Source organism: Vidua macroura, chromosome 25, assembly GCF_024509145.1.
Source record: "Vidua macroura isolate BioBank_ID:100142 chromosome 25, ASM2450914v1, whole genome shotgun sequence".
In the NCBI taxonomy this organism is placed as follows: Eukaryota; Metazoa; Chordata; class Aves; order Passeriformes; family Viduidae; genus Vidua; species Vidua macroura.
Genome location: NC_071595.1, coordinates 4968136 through 4994406, shown reverse-complemented (window position 1 = coordinate 4994406; position 26271 = coordinate 4968136). Strand labels below are relative to the sequence as shown.

At 40.9% G+C, this 26271-nt stretch overlaps 1 protein-coding gene across 2 annotated transcripts in view; it reads right to left on the bottom strand.

Annotated features, from left to right (window-relative positions):
• Positions 1–26271, bottom strand: part of RLF (RLF zinc finger) — a 40587-nt gene extending 14316 nt beyond the window's left edge. Inside the window, exons 1-4 of one of the 2 annotated variants that reach the window (XM_053998696.1) lie at positions 26119–26271; positions 20868–21022; positions 15568–15649; positions 6889–7021 (exon numbers count right to left, since the gene is read on the bottom strand). In XM_053998696.1, coding sequence (XP_053854671.1) covers positions 6889–7021; positions 15568–15649; positions 20868–21022; positions 26119–26271 — 523 coding nt within the window. Of the gene's footprint in view, positions 1–6888; positions 7022–15567; positions 15650–20867; positions 21023–26118 lie in introns of those variants that run through there. The other variant, XM_053998697.1, reaches the window with a different exon arrangement.

Genomic DNA, 26271 nt, shown 5'->3' with positions numbered 1-26271 from the left:
CTGCTGCTCAGGGAGAAGAGTCCTTCCCCTGTGAGGCTGTGGGGTCCCTCCCAGAGGAGACAGTTCTCCATTAACTTCTCCAGCGTGGGTCCAATCTCATGAACAGCAGTCCTGCTAAAACTGCTGCAACCTGAATCCCTCCCATGGGCAGACCGTCCTGCCAAAACTGCTGCAGTGTGGGTCACTCTTCCACGGGCTGCAGTCCTGCAAGGACAGGCTGCTCCAGCCTGGAAGCAGGGACCCCCTCTCTCCACTGCATCTCCAACTGGATCAAAGCCTCCTCCAGGCATTCACCCGGGCACCTCCCCCTGAGGCTGTGGGTGGATCTCTGCATCCTCTGTGGATCTCCATGGGCTGAAGGGGCACATCTGTTTTACCATGGTCTTACCACAGCCTGCAGAGGAATCTCAGCTCTGGCACCTGGAGCACCTCCTCCCTCTCCTTCTCCACTGACCTTGGTGTTTCCATGTTGTTTCCCTTACATGTTCTCACCTCCTCCTCTTCTCTAGCTGAAATTCAAATTGCCTTCACTTTGTTTTGAGTTTCTTCTTAAATCTGTTATCACAAAGGCATTACCATCATTTCTAATTGGCCCAGCCTTGGCCAGCAGCATGTCCACCTTCAGAGCCATCAGGGACTGGCTCTGCTGGACATGGTGGAAGCTTCCAGAAGCTTCTCACAGAAGCCACCTCCATGGCCCCCCTGCTATGAAAAATCAGGCTGTGCAAAACCAACATGATGAAATCATATGCTTCAAAATATCTGTGGTGCTATTTCCAGCTTAACATAAATATCTTCAAAAAGCCTTGATACGAGTCTCCAGATCTGTACATCATTCAAAAGAATCTTGTGAATTAAGAAAGATAGTTCAACACATGCTTACAGTGCATGCAGTAATGCATATGAACCAAAGAACAAACTGGCTGATGAACTGTACAAGAAATCATGGAAATGCATGAGACATTCTGATAAAACTCATACTAGAATGTTGTTCTGCACCAACTATAGTCAACCAGTTACCTCTGCTGCCTACAAGAGACTCTGGATTAGTCAAAAAAGAATGCTTGCTTTAGACTAACAACTTAAGAAAATATTTCTATTCAATGGCTCTTCCACTACTTAGCATCTTATTACTATGCAAGATGGGTAGTTAAGACACCAATGGTATGTATGGTATTTCTAAAAGAGAGGATTGCACATAACAAGAAAGTTTTCATGCTTTCTGCACTTTAAATATTGCCCAAACAAGCAACAGTGTGTTCTAACAGACACTACACTAGTTGGCAGAAAACTCACAAAGTGCACCTGAACAGAAAAATCATTTCAGGTGCCAGGTACACACCACATACCTGTAGTGAAACTTACTTGTATTCTGCAAGAGTCAGCTTAGTGGTCCATTAGAGAATAATTTTAAGATTTAAATCTATGGTAATGGTTTCTGTTTTTCACAGGTAAAACCTCAGAGCATTAAACTCTTGAGCCAGCTGACAATTCACATTAAAGGAACTTCAATGGATAAAGCAAAAAGAACTGCCTGACCAAGAGGCAGCCTGCAGTAAGATCCCCAGTTGCTAGGAGACAAGCCTCCTCTCTTCCTTAAAAATTGCATCTGTATGACACTGTGCTTGAATACTCATCGAAGAAAGCTAACAGTGCTTCAATATGGATATTTTATATAAGAGACTGCTACTGATAGTAAAAGGGTTTTTAAATCATGGGGATTTGGGGAGTCAGAAGGAAAGTTAGGCTTAGTTGGCCCTGGGAAAATACCCTGGGAAAGTATAGGCCTTGTACCTGCACCTGTGTAACCAGGATATGATAAATGATATAATTGTTAGATGTGATGATTGTTTAGTAATTAAATATAATTACTGATTAATCATAAGAATAATCATGAGAAACTGTGGTCAGGGGCTTGAGAGAAATCACGAGAAATTCATGCTTGGATACGATCAATGTATACAATAGAACAATATAAATTAAATAATTAATATGTAAGTTATATAAGGATAGAATATAAAATACGTTCAGCTCAAAAGCCATGTCGGAGTCAGATTTGGGTCTGTACCCCTGATTCCCAGAGCTCTTCAATAAAGCACCTGCATATAATCATATTCCATGATTATGGGTGTTCCTGAACGCTAACACTACCACAACAGATGGCCAGGAGATCACTGTTGAGGGAAAACTCCCACAAAGCTGGTTTACCCACTATCAGATCAGCCACCTCTTCAAGTGGAACTGCTATTCATGGGCCTAGCAGGAATGATTTGAATGCCACAAGCAATTCAAAGCAATTCTCTAAGTCCCTATTTCTACACCTCTTGGCTCAAAGAATACTTTTTTTTCAGGTCCATCAGAGGAATAAAGGACATGCTAGGAAAAAATACTCTTTTTACCTCCTCTAAGAATTCTTTAGATTCCTCTTGTTTACTCAGCTAGACATGCACTAGGCAATTGCTTAAATCAAATTTTACTGAAGTGTCAGAGCCAGCTAGTCAAGACATGGGAATTATTTTAAGACTACCTGCAGTCGGCCAAATTAAACACTTTCAGTTTAACAGTTACACTTTTTATCTTCCAGCACAAATGAGAGAAACTTTGATGGAGGCGGATGCTCTGCCAGTATGCACAAGAGGCTCTCAACTTGCTGCAGTCTTTGAGAGTAGCCGGTAAGAACATGCTGTCCCCACAAGGGTGGCAGGTCTGTGTCCTCAGGCCAATTCTTTCACACCTAAAGGAGTGTGTAGTGAACTTTGAAAAGGAGGCAAATGACAAACTGAGCTCCTCTGTCATGCAGATGTAAGTGATGATGGTAGGAGCAAAATTCAGAAATGAGTCACTAGTCAGACATCTTAAGCACTTAGCTTTACTCTAAAGTGGAAAGTTTCCTCTTTTCCTGGAAAAGGAACAAAAACTGAGGAATAGACAGCAAAATGAGAAGAGTTGTTTTCCCTCAGAGAACCTAATTTTGTACTCAGTCCTAAATCTGTTACATTTCCATACATGTCCATGAACAGGCTTTCTTGTTCCTTCTCTTCCTAGATCTCCTGCTGTTATGTGTTCTGTCACAGTGTTCTATCAAACTTCTCAAGACTAAAACAGCTTGCTATAAAAATCAGCAGACACCCTCGGCAACCCTTCCCTCTTCCTTTAGCCAAAAGGGCAGCGCAGTTTCCAACTCTACATGTATCTTAAGAGCTCTCGTAAGCCAGGACCAAAAAAGTAACAATAAGAGATTCTTCTCTCACCCAAAACCCTTGCAGTGAAAGATAATTTATGTTACACCACAATATTATGAATACAACCTTTATAAAGCATGGATGGCACTAGAGCATGAAAAGACTCTGTGGTCACTAGGATGAACATTCCAGAGAAACAGCATCTTGGGTGAGCATTTCTGCTGAAAGTCCCTGTGGAACAGGAAAACAGGAGAGGTGCTGATGTGCAGTAAGATATGTTAAGCATGCACAACTGGCACTGAGGTCTGTGTATTCTACAGCAGCAGTGTGCTGTAGAATTATCCCAGCTGTCCTACAAACCAACTCTCATCAAGACAGACACACCAAGTTGTTGGCATTCATCTGCTGCACTCAGCAACAAGCTTACCTCAACCTCCTTGATTCAGGGTTTGTTAAGACAAAAGTGAGGAGGAAGTCTATTAAAGCTAACTGCCTGAGGCACAGAACTACATGGGATGTCACAACTGTTGAACAGCATCAACTATGGTCCCACCAGGATGCTGGTATTGTTTAGTCACCTAAAAGGCCCAAGTTAAAATTATTTTTTTAAAGCCCTTTCCTCAAGCAAATACTAATGCCCCAACCAACCATCCTCAGCCAGCTGACAGTAAAAATTACAAACCACCAGCCCAGCACATGGCAGTGCAATTTATTAACAGCCACAGAAGCAGCAGACAGAACCCAATGCAATGCTGCTATGAAACTTTTGCTGGAACAAATTTGGCAAACCATATTTATATTTCATGTCAGTTCCTCTTCTAGGCTAGTGCATTTAAAAACAGAATTAAAATGAAGAACTCTAAACAAGAAAGACAGGAACCTGACACACCTTCAGGACTGTTTACTCAAGTAAGCATCTGATGATCATTATTACCATGAACTACCAGTTCACAAAACACAGCTTCAGCTAGGCACACTAAGCTACTCTCACATTTGGCTCACAGCAGCAAAAACTAGGAATGCTTTTCAGGTACTCATCACAAAAACCCAAAAAACATGAAATATAAACTATTCAAAGAAACTAAGCTTTAGATGACTGAAAGGGACACTTTGTGAAGCTGCTGTTGTACTGAATGATAAAATGGCAGTTTGACTAAGGCGACTGAAAATCCATTGCACTGGAGCCCCTTCTGCAGCCCCAACTCCCAGGTCTAAAAGCAGAACTGCCATCCCTTCCGGGTCTTGCAGGAATTACACTTTGATTCCTCCTATTTCTATCAAATGGAGCCTGCTAGCACAGAACATCATAAAGATCAAAGAAGTGACACAAGTGAAAGAAAGCCAAACCTTGTAACTCATCAGTGACTTACAATCTATTACAGAAATCAGTATTTACTTGGTATGATTCTGAAGGTAACAAACAATTAAGTTAATTTAGTAGACATCTACAGATAGTTACTTAATACCAACTCCAACCATATCCTACACAAGGTCAAGAGACTAATTCCAGCTGCTCAGACAGAGCAAGAAGAAAAACAAACCAAGGTTTCCAAGATTGCCACAAATGCAAGACACATGATAGAAGCAACATTTTAGGCATATATTCAACTTCTCAGAAGTACTCTTTACTTTAAATGTCTAACACTTTACTTGAGAAATGTGCTTTTGCCAGATTTGTCTAATATAGGATTCCTGACTCACATTCAGACTGTTTAGATGTGCCTGTGGAGTATTCCAGACTACCTAAAAATGAACCTGTGCAGTAGAGCTCCAATGAATGTCACAGAACCACAGAATTAACTATATTGGAAAAGACCCTTGAGATCATCAAGTCCAACCTATGACCTAACACCATCTCATCAACTAAAGCATGGCACTGAGTGCCACATCCAATCTGTTTTTAAACACCTCCAGGACCGTGACTCCACCACCTCCCTGGGCAGACCATCCCAGTGCACAATCACTCTTTCAGTGAAGAATTTTTTCCCAATGTCCAGCCTACACTTCCCTTGATGCAGCTTAAGACTGTGAGCTCTTGGCCTGTCACTGCTTGCCTGGGAGAAGAGGCTGACTACCACCTGACTAGACCCTGCAGGTAGCTGTGGAGAGTGAAAAGGTCCCCCCATAGCCTCTTTTTCTCCAGGTTAAACAACCCCAGCTCCATCAGACACTCCTCCTTTACCAGCCTTATTGCCCATCTCTGGACAGGTTTGAAGATCACAATGTCCCTCCTGAACTGAGGGCCCAGAACTGGACACAGCACTCAAGGTGCAGCCCAGACACTGTACAGGAGCAGAAGCACTTCCCTGCTCCTGCTGGCCACAGCACTCCTGATCCAGGCCAGGTGCCAGTGGCCTTCTTGACCACATGGACCTGTTGCTGGCTCATGTCCAGCTGCTATCCAGCAGCACCCCCAGGTCCCTTTCTGCCTGGCCACATCCTGCCACTGTAGTGCTGCAGGGGATTGTTGTGGCCAAAGTGTAGGAGTTCCTCAGAGAGTGTTTTTGAATGTAATCACCTTCTTTTATAAACTGTTGTTACTGGTATTGTTGCTGTCACTGTTCATTTTATCTCATTGCTGTTTACAAGTAAACTGTTCTTATCTCAACTCAGCCCTTATCTCCCTCTCACCAGAGGGGGTGGGGGAAAAGGAAGCAGCTGAGTGGGGCTAAATGTTTCCAGCTGAGTTTAAACCACAACAGTTCAAATGTTTCTGTCGTGCTATTAATACCTGACATGAAGGCTAGCGAATACTGCAGTCCAACTTAGCTGCTCTTTTTTTAGCACAAGGAACAACATATTGTCTCAATAACTGTAACATGTTTCTATTTATTTATTAAATTTATTTATTTATTATTTATTAAAAATACTGACAGACTTCAACTCAAAGAGAGGCTACCCAAAGCCTCCAAAGAAGAAAGGACTCTGCTATGGAAGAAAACTTAACTTAAAATACCTTTTTTTTCTCCTTAATTTTTAAGACTATTTTAAACTCTTCTTCCCTTCTGTATTATTTTTAACTTTAGACTACCAGAAGTAAACTGCAGTCTACTGCACTGTTAATGAAACAGATAAAATACCTGCAAGTACTTAATGGCATCACTAATGGGAAAAAATTCAGAGTAAAGAAAGAATTTACTAGAAGACATTAGAAAGACTATATTACATAAAGTGACACTAGCACATCCTGTTCCTCACCTCTCAGCAGTTTCTGAATCAAGATCTTATTTCCATAGTCTAAACACAAAGCACCTCCCAACCTAGAGTTAATAACACTCCACACTGCCCTTCCACATGAATCTTTTATGCCTCTGAAAAGTATGGACATACTCAATTCCTCCCTGTGAAGAGTTCAGAAAAACATTTAAAAGCACAGAGTTATGAGAAACAAAACATCTCAGGAAGAAAAATTTCTGTATTTTTATGATCAAAAAAGAAATAATTCTTTTTAAAAATGGAGTTCCAAAATATTCAAACTGATGGATAGTACAGTCCAAGAAGAGATGCATTGGTTGTACAATTGGACACATTATTCAAAATGCCAGTGAGACAGTTTCATAATAAATATTATTTAGCAACATATGAATACTACCCCACGATACAATTTAAAATGCAACTCTTCTGTCTTCAAATCACTGCTTACCCACCAAAACTGCCCAAGTAATTTCTGAACAACCACACATCATCTCTAAAAACACACTCTTACCTTCCTCAGTTTCTACTGGTTGCTGGGATAGAATTTTAAGAAGAACTGGATTTTTCCATACCCCTTCCCTTGTGATATCCACCAATATTTGGAGGTTGTTATTCCCAAATTCCAGTAAAGCATCATGTGAATCCTATAAAATGTAAAAAAAAGTCATTAAAAGTCTTAGCTAAAAATTAAGCCAATGTAATTTTACATTATCTATCCTAATATTTCATTACATACTAATACTTTCACACTATTCCTCCCAGTCATTACTGCTTTGACAAGTTTGCATTGGGATTTTAATAGTCCAATGTTCTTTCACTTCTCTAATCCTACTGCAAAATGTTCCAATTTCAGACCACTGAGTTGACTGAAATGGCTTAAATCAAAAAGCCTATTCTGCAGTTGTAACTCTTCTGCAATTTTTATGGTTCTCCATGTACATCTGTATATATATTGTATAAGAGACAAAGCAATTGTATAAAAGGCAAAGGATGGTTTTGTATCAAAGCATATGCTATTGAAAAACTCAGAAGAAAGACTAAATTTTCAAAATGAGTAACACAAGGTACATTTAACACTTAGGTACAGTTAACATTTAACTGTTAACTACAGTTAACACTAAAGATGAGCCAGTCAGTTCACTTTGAGAGCCATGAAAGCCATCAGTCACTAGTTGAAGAATGCCATGGGATAATACATCATTAAGATGAGAACATCCTTCAACTGGAAATGAAGATGCAATTTTCTTAGAAACTATTCTATGTCCAGTGCATTTACTCTAAGATCCAGGGATTTCTGATCCTAGCAGATTTGATGCTGTGAAGCCTGACCCAGAGACTCTCCATGACCAGCAGGCCTCCAGCTGAAGCTCACCCACAAAACCTCAATACACAGCACATTGCTCAGAGTGATCAGCGCCCTACTGCTTTGAATTCTGAAAATCTGAGGAGTAAAGGAGGAATTAAAAAAAGACATTACACATGGGAAGAATCAAGAGTCTAACATAGAAAAGAAAGCAACTTGAAACAAATTCCAAGCATTTAATGTCCCTAGTAGAGAAACAGTTGTAGGGTGACTTGAACTGAAAGAATTAAGTGTAATCTTTCAGAATTTCCTAATGCTGACAAATAAAGCTGTAAGCAATTTGTGGCTACACCTTCAGTAAAAATGCTTCTCACAGCAGATCTTAAGTTCAATATGTGGCAATGTCCCCTCCTTCTGCTGAGCTGTGTTTCAAGCTGTTTGTATTTTTAACACAATCTTTAACCTCAGGCTTGCTTTTGACAGCCTCTGTTGTACCCTTTAGCTATACTGGAGAGAGGTTTCTAGTGACTTGAAGAAATTACCAAGAGTAAGAAACCCTGGGGAGCTACGGGCCAGTCAGCATAGCCTGACCCCAAAAAGAACATGGGACAAATTCTCCTGGAAACTACATCCAGTAATCTGACTACCTTCTGTGATAAGCTACAGATGACATCAGTCATACTTGGCAAGGCTTCTGACAATCTCCCACAGTATCTTGAAAACCAGATTGTTAAAATAAGGAAAAGTGGACAAAATACAGGTAAAAAAAAACCAGCTCAATAGCCAGACTTAAAAGGCTTGTGACAAACTGTGCAAACCCAACTGGCAGCTGTCTCCCAGCAGCACTTCTCAGTGTCAACAGTGAGCTGGTCTTTTGAACACATTTATTGTCTGAATAATGGGACAAAGCACATTCATTATCTGCCAGCCCACAGGTCATACAGACCCAGGAGAGCAGCTGACACTGCTGGGCAGGCAGCCATCGGGACATTCAACAGGCTGCAGAACATCACTGACAGGGACCCAGTGAAGCTCAACACAGGCAAATGGAAGCGCTGCACATGCTACAACCCCAAGAATCAGAACAGGTTGGTGACCAGCTGGCTAGGTTCCAGTTTGGCATCACAGGTATCTAGGGTCTGTAATTTAAGCGTTGGTCAGCAGTGAGATGTTACTGCAAACAAGGCTAGCTGTGCTGGACAGTCTCAAAAAGCATAACCAAGAGGTTCCTGAAATGCTTATTTCCATTTGGCACTTTTGAAATTCCACTGCAGTACAACACCTAGTCTGCAACTGTCCTGTACAATTCATTTGCCATAGTAATTCACATCCAGTGTCCAGCAAAGACTAGCACGTGCAGAAGAAAGGGTGAAAAGGAAAATCTTAGAGCTGTCTTTATCTCCACTATATTGCCAGAAGGTAGCTGGAGCTGTCTAGTGAGGGAGTCACAGGAAGGAAATTCTCTAAGTGTGTGTGCGGGAAGTGTTTCCATATGTAAACACTAGTTTTGAAAGGATTAATGCAAGTTTGTGCATTTTCCATTTCTTAAAGACAACATGTGGTGGGGCAGGACCCTAAGCAACCTGATTTGAGAAAGCCCTCTGAGTGAAGAGGTAGATCAGGTAACTGAGCTTTCTTCCAGCAAACTCATGCCTCTGCCTCAATAGAAACCTCAGAGATTGAACACACTGAAATTTCAGACTGAACACACTGAAATTTCAAACTATGTCAGAAAGCACACTGAAATTATGTCTGAAAGCACACTTTGTGGAAATCAGTGCTTCTGCCCTATATGAGTATTTTTCCAACTGCAAGAAAAAGACCAAACCAACATCAAAAGTGAGCAAAAAAAGCACACATTAGGAGTTCTTTCCAAATGCAGAACTATAGTGCAGACCTCCACCTCCTAAGGACGATAAAATTAGAAGTCTCATAGCTGAATGCAACAATCAAGCAGTTTTCGTAACTTTAACAATCTCATCTTCCTTAGCAGTACGAAAGATTTTCTGTAGATATTTCCCCAAAGGTAATTTTAGTTTTAGGTAACTATTGTAACTGTGTTCCAACTGTTAGCTCACAGCAACCTGCTAACTTGAAATCATTAAAGACCATGCTATTTCTAAAAGTGATTATAAAGGAAGTAAAACTAGTGAGTGAGTTATTGGTAAGACCACCTCAAAAAATCAGGTGTTGGTATTGCTAGAGGAGTTGGTGCTAATTGGCAGATGCAAAGATAGACAAGTAGGATGCTTGCAATGACTGGTTTCTTGTCTTGAGCCTGAAACGCTACTCACAAGGTTAAAAGTAATTTTGGAGTGTCACAGCTGGACCCTAAAGACGCAAGGGACTTTACATGCTCTTTAGCAGAGCTCAAACTGCTCTTAGCTAACAGCACTGAGACACTGACACACAAAGGTTTCAGGCTGTGTTTAAGCATTTGAGAACATCACTTAAGCAATCCTTAGGCTCACACAGCTGTTCTTCCTCTCAAGTCTTTGCTTCCACTGCATGCTGGAACAGCAAACAAAACTCACCACAAAGACCCTTAGGGATGAAGTGGGGTTTTTTGGGTTTATTTTGCTTTTTAAAACTAAAACATTATCAATTCCCCAATTAACACTGAGCTAAATGGCATGCCAATAGAACCAGCCAGGTGAATGACATACAATGCTTAACACAATGCTATTGCCAAAAGATGCTCAAGTTGTAGCGTCAGGACAGCTTTAAAAACACCACTGTAAAACAACAAACTGATCTGAATTTGCATCCATGAAACACCTAACCACAGCCCAGTTTCTGTAACTGGTACATACTTCCTATAGGAAGTCTATGTATATTCTCTTCAGTCTTGAGGATGATTAAGAAAACAGCTACAGATATGCAGGTAGACGACATACTGGATCTTATCTAAAAAAATCAATAGAAGCCCATTTTAACAACCTCTACTTCAGGCCCTTCCCAACTACATGTCACACAGCATTAAGTCTTTTCAACACAACAGGTTGCCAGATCATCCACGATGCATTCTCTCCCCTCATACTAATGTTACAGCATTAATCTCTCTCAGTCTCAGGTATACTTCAGGTCAAAGACTAACTCCAAAAAACCATCAGCATTTAAGAGCCTATGCATTCAAACTTCACCTTGAAGACTGAACTCCATGAGCTTTACTCAGCTTTATTTAGCACAGGTGTTATGCCCTACAAAGGGCTGGAGCTACCCATCAAAGCACTGAGGAGTTAGAAGCCACAGCCTCAGAAACAGCCAGAGCAGGCCACTCATCTGCCATCACTATTGGAATGACATGGCTGACAAAAAAAACTTAAAAATCATACAACCTGGACACAGGTTAGGTACTGAAAATACCACTGTCCCTCAGATTATGACATTCAATGATCCAGACATCCAACATAAACAAAGTCCTCGCAATAGCCCTCTTCCCTAATCTGAGGGCTTCAGGATGCAGTACAGAGCGAGCAGAGCCCAGCCCAACTATGGGGATCCATCACATGTCAGCACCTCTGTATTAAAGGCTGAAAGGACCTAAGAAGGTGAGAAAGAAGGGGCTTTTGATAGAAGCAAACTAATTTGCTGAGTCAGCCCTGTGTTTGAGATTCCGGGTATCAATATCAAAATACCAAATATAAAATTCGCCAACATATGTAGCCTAAGTAATTAACTACTGTCAGTACACTCCCCTTCCACTACACTGCTAAGCTGAACCATATTGCACCTGCTGAAGAATATCAAGCTAACATTAATGGGACTATATGCAAAAATCTATCATGAATACATCAAAAGTCCTTGAAGAAACTTAATGTAACATTTACAGATCTCATTAAGTTACGACAACACCATAAACAGGTTCTAAAGAGCAGGACATAAACATTTCATTCTAGATGAAGTCAGGAAAGAATAATACAGTAAGAGTCTATGGACAAAGTTCAAAAGAAAAGACAAGCCTTGAAACAATTTACTGAAGTTTACTGAAGACATCAGGATTTTTCAGTCCTGGCAGTTTAGAGTGACCACCATCTAATACAGCTTTACAGAGGTTTTTGGCTTATGCTCTCCCTCAACTCACAGTTTTTCTAAATAAAGCATTGATGCTCTTTGTAAGGCTCGAAGGGAACCCTGTTCCACAACCCATATTCAATACTCAGAACAACACATCTCTACTCCCACTGAAGATGTTTTTGAATGCATGGTTTTACCTTCTTCACCTGACTAGATTATATTGATCCACACAGTACTTCTTCACTGAGCTCCTCCCCCAGATTAACAGTTTACTTGTATCAAGAGCCCTGTTGTAATTCTGCCCCAATCCTTTCACTCATCTTTTACAGCATTCCCTCACTTGTGTCTGCGTCTTTTTGCTTGCTGCCACTAAATAAATGCATGCTGAGACTCCTGCCATACAATCTCACATCTTGCTTTCATTTTGCCCAAGCTGCCTCTGATCTTGCTTAGGGATGAGGAAAACTGAACTCGGGTGACTGCGGGACATAACTGCTGTTATTTAGGATACCAGAATGAACAGGTTCAGACACCAAATGAAGATTTTGACAGCATTTTGTGTGTCCAGTATAAGCTGGACACCACTGACACTCCACTTTCAGGTCTAGGACAGTCCCCACACCTTGATGCTTTGAAATGCAAGCCCTCCCTCACCTTTCACATTCCTGGGATGAAATTTTTTTTTGAAATTTCACTGACTCCCATTACCTGTGTAGATTGTTACAGAGCAACAATTACTGCAGGCAGATCCAAAAAACACCTCCCATATTAGGGGTTATGGTCCTCTGAAGCCACACTTGTCTGTTTTGTTAGGAAAGCAATAAGCACATTTACATCCATGAGTCTTGGGCATGTGCTAACATAACATTCTGCAGTGCTTTCCTAATGGATTTCCCTGGAGATCTGCACATCACAGAGTCACACACAGGCTTTAAACCTACAAGACAGCCTACAAGTGATTCCTGTCTGAAGGTCCCTACTGCCCTTCATATGACTGACTTACTCCTTCTGTGGTGACAAGTGGGTTCCTACTGTACTCCAAGACAGGGTACAACCGTTGTCATTCTCATACTTCTGCCAGAGAGCTACTTCAAAATCTTATTAGAAACACCTGTTTGTAAAAGTCCACAAACCTCTTCAGCAAGTTTTCAGAATATCACCAGGTTTAATCAGTTCACTATCTGAACTATGGGGAGCATTAGGTGAGTGCTAAACCTGGAAGCCGTAGCTTTAAAAAGTCACTACAAAAGCCAAGTATATATTACTGCTCCTGGCAGCAGCACATCTTGAATTTTCCCTTCGTTCTAAAAGTTGACATAAGAGATCTGAGCTTGTGCCACCCTTTGTAGAACCCCAGAAGACAAGGGCTTACATGTATGTCTCAAACACCAGTAGTGAGATGCTGAGGACCCAACCAAGCACTGTTGGTAATAACACACAAGGATTGTTGCTAATAAAACACTGTGAGAAAGAACAAAATATGGCTTAACCCTTTATCCAAGCCCCCTGCTGTGTGCCTACACATTAGATAAAGCACTAATACACCAATTTCCATGCCAAGCATGTAATTTACTAATAAAATTTTGGTTTTCTGCATCCTCTGACTTCTGTAGATTCTTGAGGCCACAAGGGTTTACAAATCTTGGATGTTCTGTCCCTCTTAAGAATGGGACATCACACCCTTCTACCACTGGAATTTAACAGCTCCCTTCCAAAATATTCAGCATAAATAGAGCCATCTCATCAGACTAAAATTCTGCTCTCTATTGACAGACGTATCAAAGTCCGATTGTTTATTTCAAAATCCTAGAAATGCATAGATCTGTTACATCATAGAAATCACTAAACTTGGTAACAAGAATTCTCCTTGCAGATCCCTCCAGTTAAAAGCTAGCAACTTCTGGAGCTGCACTGTAGCTCTGCTATAATTTTAAAAAAGTCTGTATATGCCCTCCCATATTATGAGCATCTTGTTTCAGGTCTAGGACATGTCAGTTACAAATGTATTTGCCTTTTAGTGTAAGATAAGATCATAAGGCTTAGGGAAGACCTTATCACCATCTTCTAGTATTTAATGGGTAGCTACAAAAATCAATTCTTTTTACAAGAACTCACATAGAAAAGACATGGGGTAATGGGTACAAGTTACTCCTGGGGAAATTCTGATTGGACAACCAAGGAAAATTTTTCATAATGAGAAGATTCAGCCACTGGAATAATCTCCCCAGGGAAGTGGTGTATTCTCCAGTGTTGGACAATTTAAAGATTTAGCTGGACAGGCTGATGGGCTATCTTGTCTAGACCCTGACTTTGTCCAAGAAAGGTTGGACCAGATGATCCTTGAGGTCCTTTCAACCTGGTACTCTGTGATTCCAAATCACTCCTCTTTACCCTAAATGACTGTATAAATAAATTAAAGAAGAGTTACTTTGGAAACACTAAGTTTCAATGTCTTGCATCAGCCCTAACATAAAAGATGAAACTGTGGCTGACCACCCTTACCTGTGGCATCCCCACAAAGAAAGAGGTTGGGAGCACAGGCCCAGCTTTTGGCCAATAGCCAGACAGACAGCATAGCTGGGCATTGTCAAAATGAACTTTCAAACCTGGCTCTGGAGTGCTGCAATGTCCACTGTGTTCTACTACAGTCACTAAGGGAGTCACAGGACCTATGCACTCAAAATAAACTACAGATCCTTGTCACCACTAAGGCAACAGGATTTAAACTGTACCTACTGCATTTCTTTCTATTACCGAGTACATGCTACACAAAGCTGTTTCATGATAGTAAATATTCCATGATATTTCAGGAAAAGGAGGTTTCTCTACACCTAGACTCACTCAAGCACAGACCATCTCTGTCCCTTCTGCTAGAAGCAGGACTACAAAGCTCTGCTAGACTGCTTCTCTCAGTTTAAAGTGACAGGTTTATTCATCTTCAGTCTACTGAAAAGTTTTCACACTTCCTGTTTCCTTAACTGCAGGGAAAACAAAAGTAGAAGCTCAATACTAGCATCTTCAGAGCTAATGCAGCAGTAGCCAAGCCTCAGGGACTGAGAAAATCCCCAAAGGGGTATAAGGTCTTGCAATAAAGACAGCTGCAAGGTCTAAGTTCCCTTCCAACTATTTCCTGCCAAGGTCTTTACCAGTAACTTTTAGCTTCCAACTTCACCAGTCACAGCTAAAGCCAGAATAGGCAATAGCAGAAACAGAGCAGTCCCTGGTCCTGGAAGGGCCCATCAATATGAATACATCAATAGCACTCCTGTCTTTCAGCTCCATGAGGAACACCAGTTCCTGCAGACAGCTAGGTACTACCTCCAGACTAAAACCCAGAAAACATCTCTTCTTCCTACACAGTCCACATTAGCCATCTTGATTTGAGTGTAGGAATGTTGCAGCATGAGCTTATTTCAGCACCATGCATAAAGAAACACTTCTAAGAACCACCTGGACTAAAGACCTGTCCTATCATTTCCATCCCTCTCAAATAATCAGGTACAGACACTAGCCTGCCACTCAGGCCTCCACAAAAGCTCTTTTATCATCAAAGCAATATGTCAGAGCTGTTAAATCACTTCATTTAACTCAGTCTGTCTCTCATACAAATCATTCCATCAGAACTTACTAAGGTTCTCTTGCTTAAGTTGCCATCAACCGTGTGGTTATAAATACGCTGTTGGGCCTTAAGACTCCCAATACGGTTGCTGCAGTCAGACTTTTGCTGCTCAGAAATTCTTGCTGCCTAGGTAACAGCAATGCTGGACAAGTGGAACTCAGGGGAAGGGTAGAAGAGAAGGAATACAACTGCAGCCTTTTTTTTTTTTTTTTTAATAAGTAAATTGCAAAAAAGAAATTCAGAACACTTACCTGAATGGATTGATGGAATCCTAACCACACCTCATGTGGCAATTCACTTTCAGGAATTGAAAGCAGTAGCTCAAAACAACTCCTGGAAAAGCAAAAGGCAAGTAAACAAGCTACCTGAACACATTGTCTTGTTACATTAAATAACATTTCTGGCACATACTACTTAGTATTCAGATAAGCAATGACAGAAACACTGAAACATGTTAGATTGTGCAAATCAATTAAAGGCCTGAAACAGCCTGTAAATCAGGACTGATTCATCATATGGATACAGTGCTCCTTTTTACTACACACAATCTCTCCAATTTAAGGTTGCAGCTACTCTTATCATAAAGATAGTCCATTCAATGTAGCTCAGGATCATTGCATCACAGAATTCTATTCTTTCTTCTCAAAGGAAACCTAATAACCATTCTAAATAAAGCTCACTGGAGTCCAGCATGGTCTCCGCCTAGAGGGAGAATGAAAGCCAGCTTCACTTAACATTTCAGTACTGACATATGTAAGAAAAAAAAACCCTAAGAGACAGCTTGACAGAAGACATATGCATCAGCACCAAAATGGATCTGGACAAAATATGTCAAGAGGAGCATCAGCACCTAGAAACACCTTCTGAGCTTTGATACCAACTGGGAGAGCATTCCAATACCTACAGCACAAACTGCAACCTGCCACGGCAGGACTGCTGCCTGTCTTGTTCTCAAACAGGAGCTATCCAATGCCTAAAACCCTACTGAACAGTTAGACCTAGTCAAACTAAAAGTGCTAACCATGACACTGCCTAGAGATACACGAGGCTTACACACAGCACAAGTGTTTTCATAAATCGTGAAAGAAAACTAATCTAGGACATCACCTATAAAAAAGCACTGAATCACTGCTGTAAGCTACACCTACACTTTTTGATAGTTTCAACTCTTGCTACTTTTTCTTCAAAACATTCTCAAATAGAAGAATGACAGGGCAACACATTCAGTCTTATGGCAGACAGACAGAAGAACTGAGCCTGGGCAAGTGGAAAAGGAAGAGATGACCATAAAGCAAACAGGAGTTTCAGATTTGCTTAGTACTCAAGAAGAAAGTCCATCTTCCTCCTGACTTCTGATAAATGCATTGAACAGTTACCTACCAAATGCTATGCCTACTCAGTTTTTAGCCAGATTCAGCAGTCAAATACATCAACAAGACCAAATGGATGAATATTGAATAAGTATCTGGCCATCCTTTTCATATTTCATACATTTGAGTTCACTCCCAATCCTGGTTCCTTGAAATAGAGGTTGCTGCAAAAAGCCCTAAGCACTTTTATTAGAATGGCAGAAAATACAACACCCTTCACCAGTGTCATTCCATCATTATTCACACCATTAGGCACAAGACTTTGCTGATGATGAAAAAGCTGGCAACAGGACCACCAGATATTCCCACTGCCATAGGTCTCAATTCAATAAAATAACCAGGACCTTGTTTTGCCTTGTAGTCCAACTTGGCAGTACAAGTTAACCCACCAGCCCAAATGTTTAGATCCAGATGGTTGCTAACAGACTATCAAAATCAACTTTATGAAACACCTGAACTCTATTTGAACACAAAAACCCCTAAAACTTAAAAAACCCAACAAAGGAACAAGAAAACCAACAAAAATCCAAAACAAAAAACCAACAACATACCAACCAACCAAGAAAATCCCCAGGTGTGCGTTCTGTTTTCATACACGTCACACAGACGCTACACCCAGTAACACATTTGCAAACTTCAATGTGCTCAACGTGCTTCAATAGGCCACAAATCAAAATACCAGGATCATGCCATCAAGTCAAACCTTTCTAACCCTACTTCCCCGGTACCACCACAATGTCTACCTATACAAAACTCAATTCTAAACTTCAATCACAATTTTTGCAAATAAACTGTAATGGGTGCTAAAATGTTTACATTATTAGAAAAAATATTATTCATCTGAAACACTCAACTTCAAAATATCTTTTAAGAAAAGATGTCTTAGATATAAATTATTTTGCAGCAAATAATTCTATGCAAAATTCAACATATTATTTGCATACAATTTTTCAGTAATCACTTTATATCTCATTCACAAAAACTTTTTAAATTAAATTTTAAAACCTTTCAGAACCATGTTTATCTTTAGGTTGTATTAGAACACTTTTCTATCCTAATCTTCTCAGAGGCAAAAAGATGACTCATTGTACATTGGATTATCAGCACACATCATTCACTTGTTGCCAGGAATTATCCTGTGCTTATTAAGAGTTGAATTAGCTCTTAATGACAGACAGTGAAGTGGTAAATGCAAGCTAGTAAGGCAAACTGCAGCAGTGGATTAGGCTGAGAACTGCTTTATGACACAAACAGCTCAGTGTCACCTGTGCCTGCTCACAGAGTGCTGGGGGAAGGAAGCACACTCCTGAACAACATCTGTCAGGTTCCATAGGTACAACCCATGGGTGAGCTAGAGCTCCAAGCTTGAGGCAGACTACTCTGACTGGTTCAATACAGTTTTGCTTCTTAATGCTGATGGCATTCAAATCTCCTTTCATTTTTATGGTTGAAAAAAACCATACTAACACCTCCTGAAAGTTGTAGAAGTGGTGAATTCCCTTTCAGTTCAGTGCCATCACAGCACACAGGAGACAGTGGAAAGCAGTGTAAATCTTAGCTAGTGGCAAACACAATGTGACTTATGACCAAATATTTATTATTTTTTAATCTATTTATCTTATAATTAAATAAACCATTTTTAGATGGAAGTAAAATTTTCATACTGATGGTAACGTAACACCTTCCCCCTCACAGCAGCCTCAGAAATAAAGCACTTACAGAAGCTTGAGTGAATAACCAGCTTCAAGGGTCTCCTGAGATTCACAAGGATAGCCAGCTAACTGTCAGTGAAAGACATCTCTGATATGGCTAACTCTTTATTAATTCTTCTACAGAGGCAACACCTTTGAAATAGTAATACTGGGGGGTGAGGGGAATGCACTGTGCTTTGGGGCTGTGAGAATAACCTGTCCAAGTTCCACTTGAGCAAAGCAGGTAAGACACTCCATTGCCATGGCCAAAAAGAAAATTCTTGTTTCCCACCCACACACACCCTCAATCATTTGTCACATCTGCAATCTACAAGAGCAACCACTCCAAGCTTTCCTTTTGTTTCCTAAGGTTGGAGAGTGGACCAACAATATCTCACACTGCATGAGCATCATGTTTCTTACGGGAGGCACAGTCCCTGCATCATGCCAGCTGCACTCTGAACACACAGAGGACCTCAGCAGGCAGCAGGGGAAACCACAGCATACTGAGTGGTGCTGTTACTGGCTCATCCTGCTGAGAAGGAAGTCAGGAGGAGGAAGTTCTTTTCCTCTTCTCCAGGAGGAATGTTGGAAGGGAAGGAGGATTTCAATAGGAAGTAGAGCACTTCTGCTTTGAAACAGCAAGTTTGCTCATTTCACTTTCAGTCAAGGTTCAACACAGTGAAAACACAGTGTATATGACAGCTGTGGGTAACCCAACTGTCTCCTCAAAAATCACAATTACATGGGAACAGTATGTTTTTCTGCCCCTAACTAGGTAACAGTCTTCCTCCCTCATGGAACCTCAACTTTTATCTTTAATTTCCTGCTCTAACTTCTCCCATACTCCCTTGGAAACTTATGAAAAAGAAAAAATGTGGGAGAGTTAATTTGAGTATGCAATTATCCTCCTTGCCTTCCACCTCACTCTTTGTATTTCTCATTCTTTAGATTCCTTTCAAATATAATCATTATAAGAAAGAGGAGATTTCAGCAAGTTAGCTTTTCTACTGTACTCTAACACAAATTTTTCTGAATATACAAGCTACAACAAACTCCTCCCCCTGAAAGCTGGAAAAAAAACATATTAGCAAAAGCAGAATATTCTGATATTTCCCAACAAGAGAAAAGCAATCTTGATACAGAATTGGGATTTACGCCCCAAGATATCTAACAGTGGCAAAATGTACAGAAAGTACTCCAAGTAGAGATGCCCTGCAAACAAGCACTAAATGACAAACTTTTAAAATTACTCAAGTTGGAAACAACAAAATACACAAGCTAATTAATGATAGTATAATGAAGACAGTAATACTCTATCCTTAAGGGGACAGTCTGAAAAAGCAATGAAGATATTTTGCCAAAAGTGTGTATCATGTACCAGGTAAATGCAGTTAAAGTCTTAGGTTTCCACTGTAAGAACCTAAACCACACTTCTCCTGATTTCACATGTTTTCAAAAAACCCAAAACCACTTCTAGTTCATGTATTTCTCACAATTAAAAAGAAGATAATTCAAGGCATTATTTGGAGATAATCTGGTTCTGAGCTGTTCATTTATATTGCATGTCAGTCCATTACCAAGTAAATCATTTGCCCAAGGAGTTCACTGCTAAAGTCCATCTTAAAGTGAATACCCGAGTTCAGACCACAAAACAAGTAAGAGACTGATAACAAAAAACCCCCGAAAACTGTCACAGAATCATTTTTATTCTATGATGATCTTCATATTCAAGGTTCTAGATCTTTACCCTCCCTCCTCAGATGAAACCTCACTAGGCAAGGAACGACCAGCACATCACCTTATCATTCTCAGGTTATACTGATTATACCCCAGTGCACATACAAGCCTCAGTCTACACTCTTCAATTACAAAAAGCTGCTTTGCACGTAGGACAGACTTTGAGGAACTACAGGTCATCCCAATTGAGCTGATGGACTGTAAAATGTTCTCTGTTCTGTTCCATGAATTGTTGTGCTTTAAGTTGTGTCTAGTCTGCTTTGCAGTCTTAGAGAACAACTCAGACTGCCATGAACACAAATCAGCTTGTCCTTTTCAACAAGGGACACGTTCAGAATGCCCCTGCACTGAAGGGACCGGACACACAGAGCTGCAACTGCAGAGCAAGGCATACAGCTTTATTAATCCACGTGTGAAGATCTCATATTGAAGCTTCTGTTTAATGAGTACTACACTAAGCTCCTTCTACAGAAAATAATACTTGCAGAATGTTTTAAGAAAGAAGAGAACCTTCCTAATACCTACATGACTATCCAAATACAGAAGAATAAAGAACTTGTCCATGTTAATTAATTAAATGCTCAAATACATTTTTGTGGTATAATTAAAAATGTACTAAATGTACTAGATAAATTGCAAATATAGTTGTCAAATTAAGCAATAAACAATTTCAACAGCTTGTCCTTTAATTTATAAAGTGCAGTTCTTTTTAAAACAACAAAAAAATTAATATACCAGCTTAAAACTTACAGCACTAGCCTGCCAAGTACCAAAAGAACATCTTCACATTCTGTAGTCAAGTAAGGTCTTGCATTAGCAAAGCTTTGGATGGAGATCCGATACACTTCCAAAAAAGGTAAAATATGTTCCGATGCACCCCGACTGCCAGCATACTGAAGCAGTGTCTGAAACAAAATGAGTTATCATTAGAAGTTCTTATAACACACTTTTGCTTAAAAACAAATGTCAATATACAACATCAGACACATACAGTGGAATAATTGCAGAAGCGAGAAATATTTACTCTGAAGAAGAATTTAAAGTAGCGGGTTTTCACCTCAACAGAAGTACTCCCTTTTATTGAAATATATTTTTATTGACTTCATTATCTTGATAAAGTTATCAGAATTTCTACTTGGGAGAAAGCTAGATGCAATTGGCAGAAATGTGAGCTATTAAGTAGAAAATTCAGGGAGACGTCCTACATTAGCTCCTTTTGAACAACTACCATGGAGACAGAACCATGTATGTAACACTGGAATCTTTATTACTAGTGAGAATGCAAAAAAATAGGCAAAACCTCAAGATTAAGAATATTACTACAGGTGTAGTGTTTTAAAGATCCATGCATTACCCACACAGCAAACATGAAGCCAGCAGAAAGGGATCCAAAATCCAGATCAGATCATTATGTAGGCATTTTTCAAACACAAAATCACCCCAGATTGTACTCCTCGGCCACATCAATCCCACCTTACCTGGGCACAGTACTAAAGCAGCAATAGAAAATCTAGCCAGTTTTAACAGAAATCACATCAACACAGGGACAACACTAGTACATCCCACAGTTTTTAAAAGGTACCTACACCACCATGCTGTGCTATGAAGTACAATTTGAACGCAAGTGGGGCACTGAGCTGAGGACACCTTAGCTGTGCTGACTGCTTGCTTCACAAGCATCAGCCCTTCCCTGAACACTCTCCTACACCTCCAGAGCAGTGATGCTTGTGTACTTACCAGCTCCCTCTGCCATGTGGCACTCTCCCTAGACTAAACAAGGTAACAATCTTGGTTAAAACCAGCTGGAAAGAAAACAAAACTAATGAAAGAGGCTGTGGTTTTAGGAATCCTTAGGGCCAAGACTTGGCCTGCCCAGGGAGGTGATAGAGTCACCATCCCTGGATGTGTTTAAAAAGACTAGATATGGCACTTGATGCCATGGTTCAGTTGAGGTGTTAGGGCATGGGTTAGACTCAATGATCTTTAAGGTCTCTTCCAATCTGTGAATTCTGTGAAGACTGCATGGGAAAAAAAAAGTTCAGATTGCTTCACCCTACCATTCAAAACAAGTCAAATTGTCCTACAAGGATGGTGAGGCCACATCAGTTTTCAAATCACTTAAAAGTTGGGACTCTGACACAACAAACTTATTTTAACACCTTAAAAAAACCCACATGATCTTATCAGAACAAACCCTACTACAAGCTTGCTAAAATCAAATGCAGTCATAATAATGACCAAAAACTTCTAAGATAAAACCTACACTCCATCACAGCAAGAAAGAAGTAGCCAGTGTCCAATGTCACATTAGCGATATAACTACACTCTACTAGTCCTAGCCCCTAAAAACAATGCAGACTAGCAGAATCGTGTTACACCTAAGAAATCTATAAAAAATACCATCTAAGAATCAGTAACCCACTGTTTTGTGGATTGCTCTCCAACAATTAATGAACAGAACTTCTGGATGAATGGAAGTTACAAACTTTCCCCAAAACCCACATAATATCTATAAAGATTTAAGCTGGGGGCATGGAATTGGAAGTTTGCAGAAATCATCCTTAAGCAGAGCACAAGGATCATTAGCTACAGCAGATAATGGTGAGTAATACCAGACTTCAAGTTTATTTAACAGATTAATGAAGGATTTGATAATATAACTCAAATCATACATTGCTTTGTAGCATCAAATCACATTCAGACTGTCAAGCTGCAATCCTCAGAGTCAACTGATGACTATCATAAATCAGCTGTTTAGTAAAGCCAGCAGTAGCAGTACCATTACAGTGACTAGAGAAACAGACCAAACACACCAATCCCTGCACTTTTCTAAAAATATATCCATTAAACCCAATCTATTTAAAAAGCCAAATTTAGTACTCAATTATTTTGACAGACACTTTGATCATAAATGACCTGGTCTATGTAAATCATAAAACACAACAGAATACTCTCTAAGATTAAATAAATTTCCTAGTAAACACTGCAGCCTTGCTCAAGTGCAATCTGAGCACTGGGATCAAAGTCTTAAAGCTAGCATTAGGAATTCACTGAGCAACTGTTTATGAGAAACTTCTTCTCAAATACATAAACAATGATTTCAGTGTAAAAAACAGATTCAAGGCAACAGATTTATTAATAGCTTAGACTTCAAGGATCTGTAGTTTGGAACATTATGATGCTATTAGTATTAGCATACTGACAAATAAGCCAAATGTAGTAACTGTATTAAAGAAGTTCTTCAAAGCCCTGGTGTTATTTCACAGGTAATAGTTGTTTAGTTGTCCACTGTGGATTTCTCCTGGTAGTCTATATAAAGACTGGCTAATTTACATGCCCATTTACACCTCATCCCACCCTCCTCTTTGATTCCAGTAACACATCTGATGGAAAGTGGGGTGAGAATGCAGAGACCACATCCACCTAAGGTGCAACATACAGGCCAGCCTAGGCCCTCCACACTGCTCAGATTTTCACTTTCTGCAATGACAGAACACCTGCTTAGCTGCACTTCCTCAGAAGCATCATTTTTTTGCCCAGACCCAATTTAAAGATGAAGATCTCAAAGTTTCCAGACCTGTTGATGCAGCTTTTTAAGAAAAGACTTCTTAAGAAAAATACTTTCTCATCTTCTTACCCATATCTGACTGCACTCAACATGTCATCTTCAAAAATTTCAGAAAGCGAACAGCTGCTGGGCACTGGCAGATGGGATGCTGTAACATCCTACAACTTCCCCTTCTGTTCTTCCCATTTATGACAGCACAGTCTCAAACACCCTTACTTGTTCTATCTGGCTGTTTGGGTACATACTGCTCTCCACAAAAAAAAAACCCAAAGTTTTTCCCAAGGTGAATGTGCAAAGCATTAATGCCTATACAATATAAAGCTGCAGAGTCAACCCATTATTTAGGCTTCAGCAGTTTCTTTTGTTATCCTGGACAACAGTACCATTTCCCTGCTTGGAAATAGGGATCTTCAAGGAAATTGTCACATCCAGCATCACTCCCCATGAGATACTGGAAAGCTGCGCACAGCAGCACAAGTTTACAAGTAGTAAAACAGCATTCAGACAGCCCAAAGCACAAGAAATTCACTAATTTGGTTCACAGTTTGCCTGACAGCCATGGTAATTTCCACAGCAAAACAGAGCACCTTCCAGGCCCCCGCCTCAGCTGTACTCACAGGATGGCAAACAAAACATTCCAGCTCTCCTTATGTCAGCTGCTTCCCAAAATCAAAATTAAGCCCAGATAAATTCAGCTTCTTTCTAGGCACATTTTGCTGTAGTTTAATAACTTTATGACAAGATATCAGTGGTAACTTCCAAGTAATTAATACAAAATTGAGCTCCCTATATTTCACTTATGGGCAGACCTTAAGTTATTGAAGCCATCACAAACATCCCATCAGGAGAAACCCAGATATAAAATTACACCCCACCCACAGTGGTCTGACTACACAAAGCCATCACAAATCCATCCTCTATGAAGGATGAAGCTGCTTCAGGAAGGACCAGCAGTTCCCTGTCCCCCATTGCAGCTCCTGGAGTACAGGCAAGACAATCCAGAAAGTGCCAGACTGATGGCAAGCCAAACCCAACCTTTTCAATTTTTATCTGTGCTATCACAGTACTTTAAAACCACACTACAATAAGAGCACAAGGACACAGAGGGCTACATTATTTGTGGGACATGGTTTGGGGGTTTTTTTTGTTGTTGTTTGCTTTATTTTTTTAGGTAGCAGAAATGTCTTTCACCACACTCCACTGATCAAGTATCTCTGAAGCTTCTTCTGTATCAAAGGAATCTGGGAAACTGGACATGTACACACACAGATCATTCTGACAGCCACTATTAAGGGTTAGCTGAATATTTGTGTCAATGTTCTGACACAATGTACACCATTGGAAACAATTTTAGTAAAATTGTTTTAACATCCTACATGATCAGAGTGACACTTTGTAGCAGTGCAAGGTCACATATACTGATTTTGGGACAAACACAGCAGGATGCAGCTGCACCCTGCAGTTTGAAAGACTTTTGAAACCTAGAAAATACACTTATTCTCTTGTTTCAGTAAGTGATGAGCTAAACATCCTCCCAGAATGGCATGGTACAGCACACAACCTGTGGATGCAAAATGGAACACTGTGAAGGGTAACACCACTTATACATGATTTGTGACAACCCAGCAAGCTTTTTTCTCCGATTTTGCCATTCACCAAATACTATAGTCTTATCAGCTGAGGTGTTGAAAACTAGCTTAGAAAACAGATTTTTTCTTTCTTACTTTAAACCCCATAATCTCTTCATACTCAACAGGGACAACTCTCCAACCATCATAACAACAATTTTTCAACCCTAGAGCTCACAGTAAATGATGCTGTGAGGGTAGTACAAACTAACCACTGGAAGAGTTTACTTAACAACGAGTTATCTCCATCACTGTGGCTTTAATCAAGATCAGCTCTTCTTCTGCAATGTAGGGTCTCGATTTAGAAATTGGTGATGCTCCTCTGGGTTGCACTAAGCAAGTAGTCAAGACAAGATAGCCAAAGCACAGCTCATTCAGTGATTAAGGGCCCTGTAGGTCCTTACAGGCCAGCAAACATTCCTTGCACCCCAAGGCAGATCTCAAACGAGGCGGAACACGCAGATTTGATCCCGAGACAAGTGAAACAGCCAGAGATCTCGGAAGCGAGCCAAGACTGCACCGAGAAATGCGGTGCGGCCCGCCTACCCCAGAGACCCAGCCGAGGGCCGCAGGACGTTCCGGTCCGAAGCGATCCCAAAGCCCGCAGGCGAGCAGTGCCCTCGGCCCCGGCTCCGGGCTGGCGGCGCAGAGCCCACGGGGCGCCCTCGGCAGGGCGTGCACAGCCCCGCCGGGCAGCCGGGCACGGGGCCCCGAGCCCTGCGCAGCGGCAGCTTCGGCAGAGCGAGCGCGCAGGGCGGCACCCGGCCTGCAGCCCGCCCCGCGGCCCGCCCCGCCCGGATCCTACCTGGCAGAAGCCCCGGCAGTAGGCTCGGGACGAGGCCTCCGACACCTCCTGCTCGCGCAGCTCCGTCTGCAGCTGCCAGAGGCGAGCGCGGAGCGCCGGCACCACCCGCGGCACCTCCGGCCGCGCCGCCGCCTCGGCCTCCGCGTCCGCCAT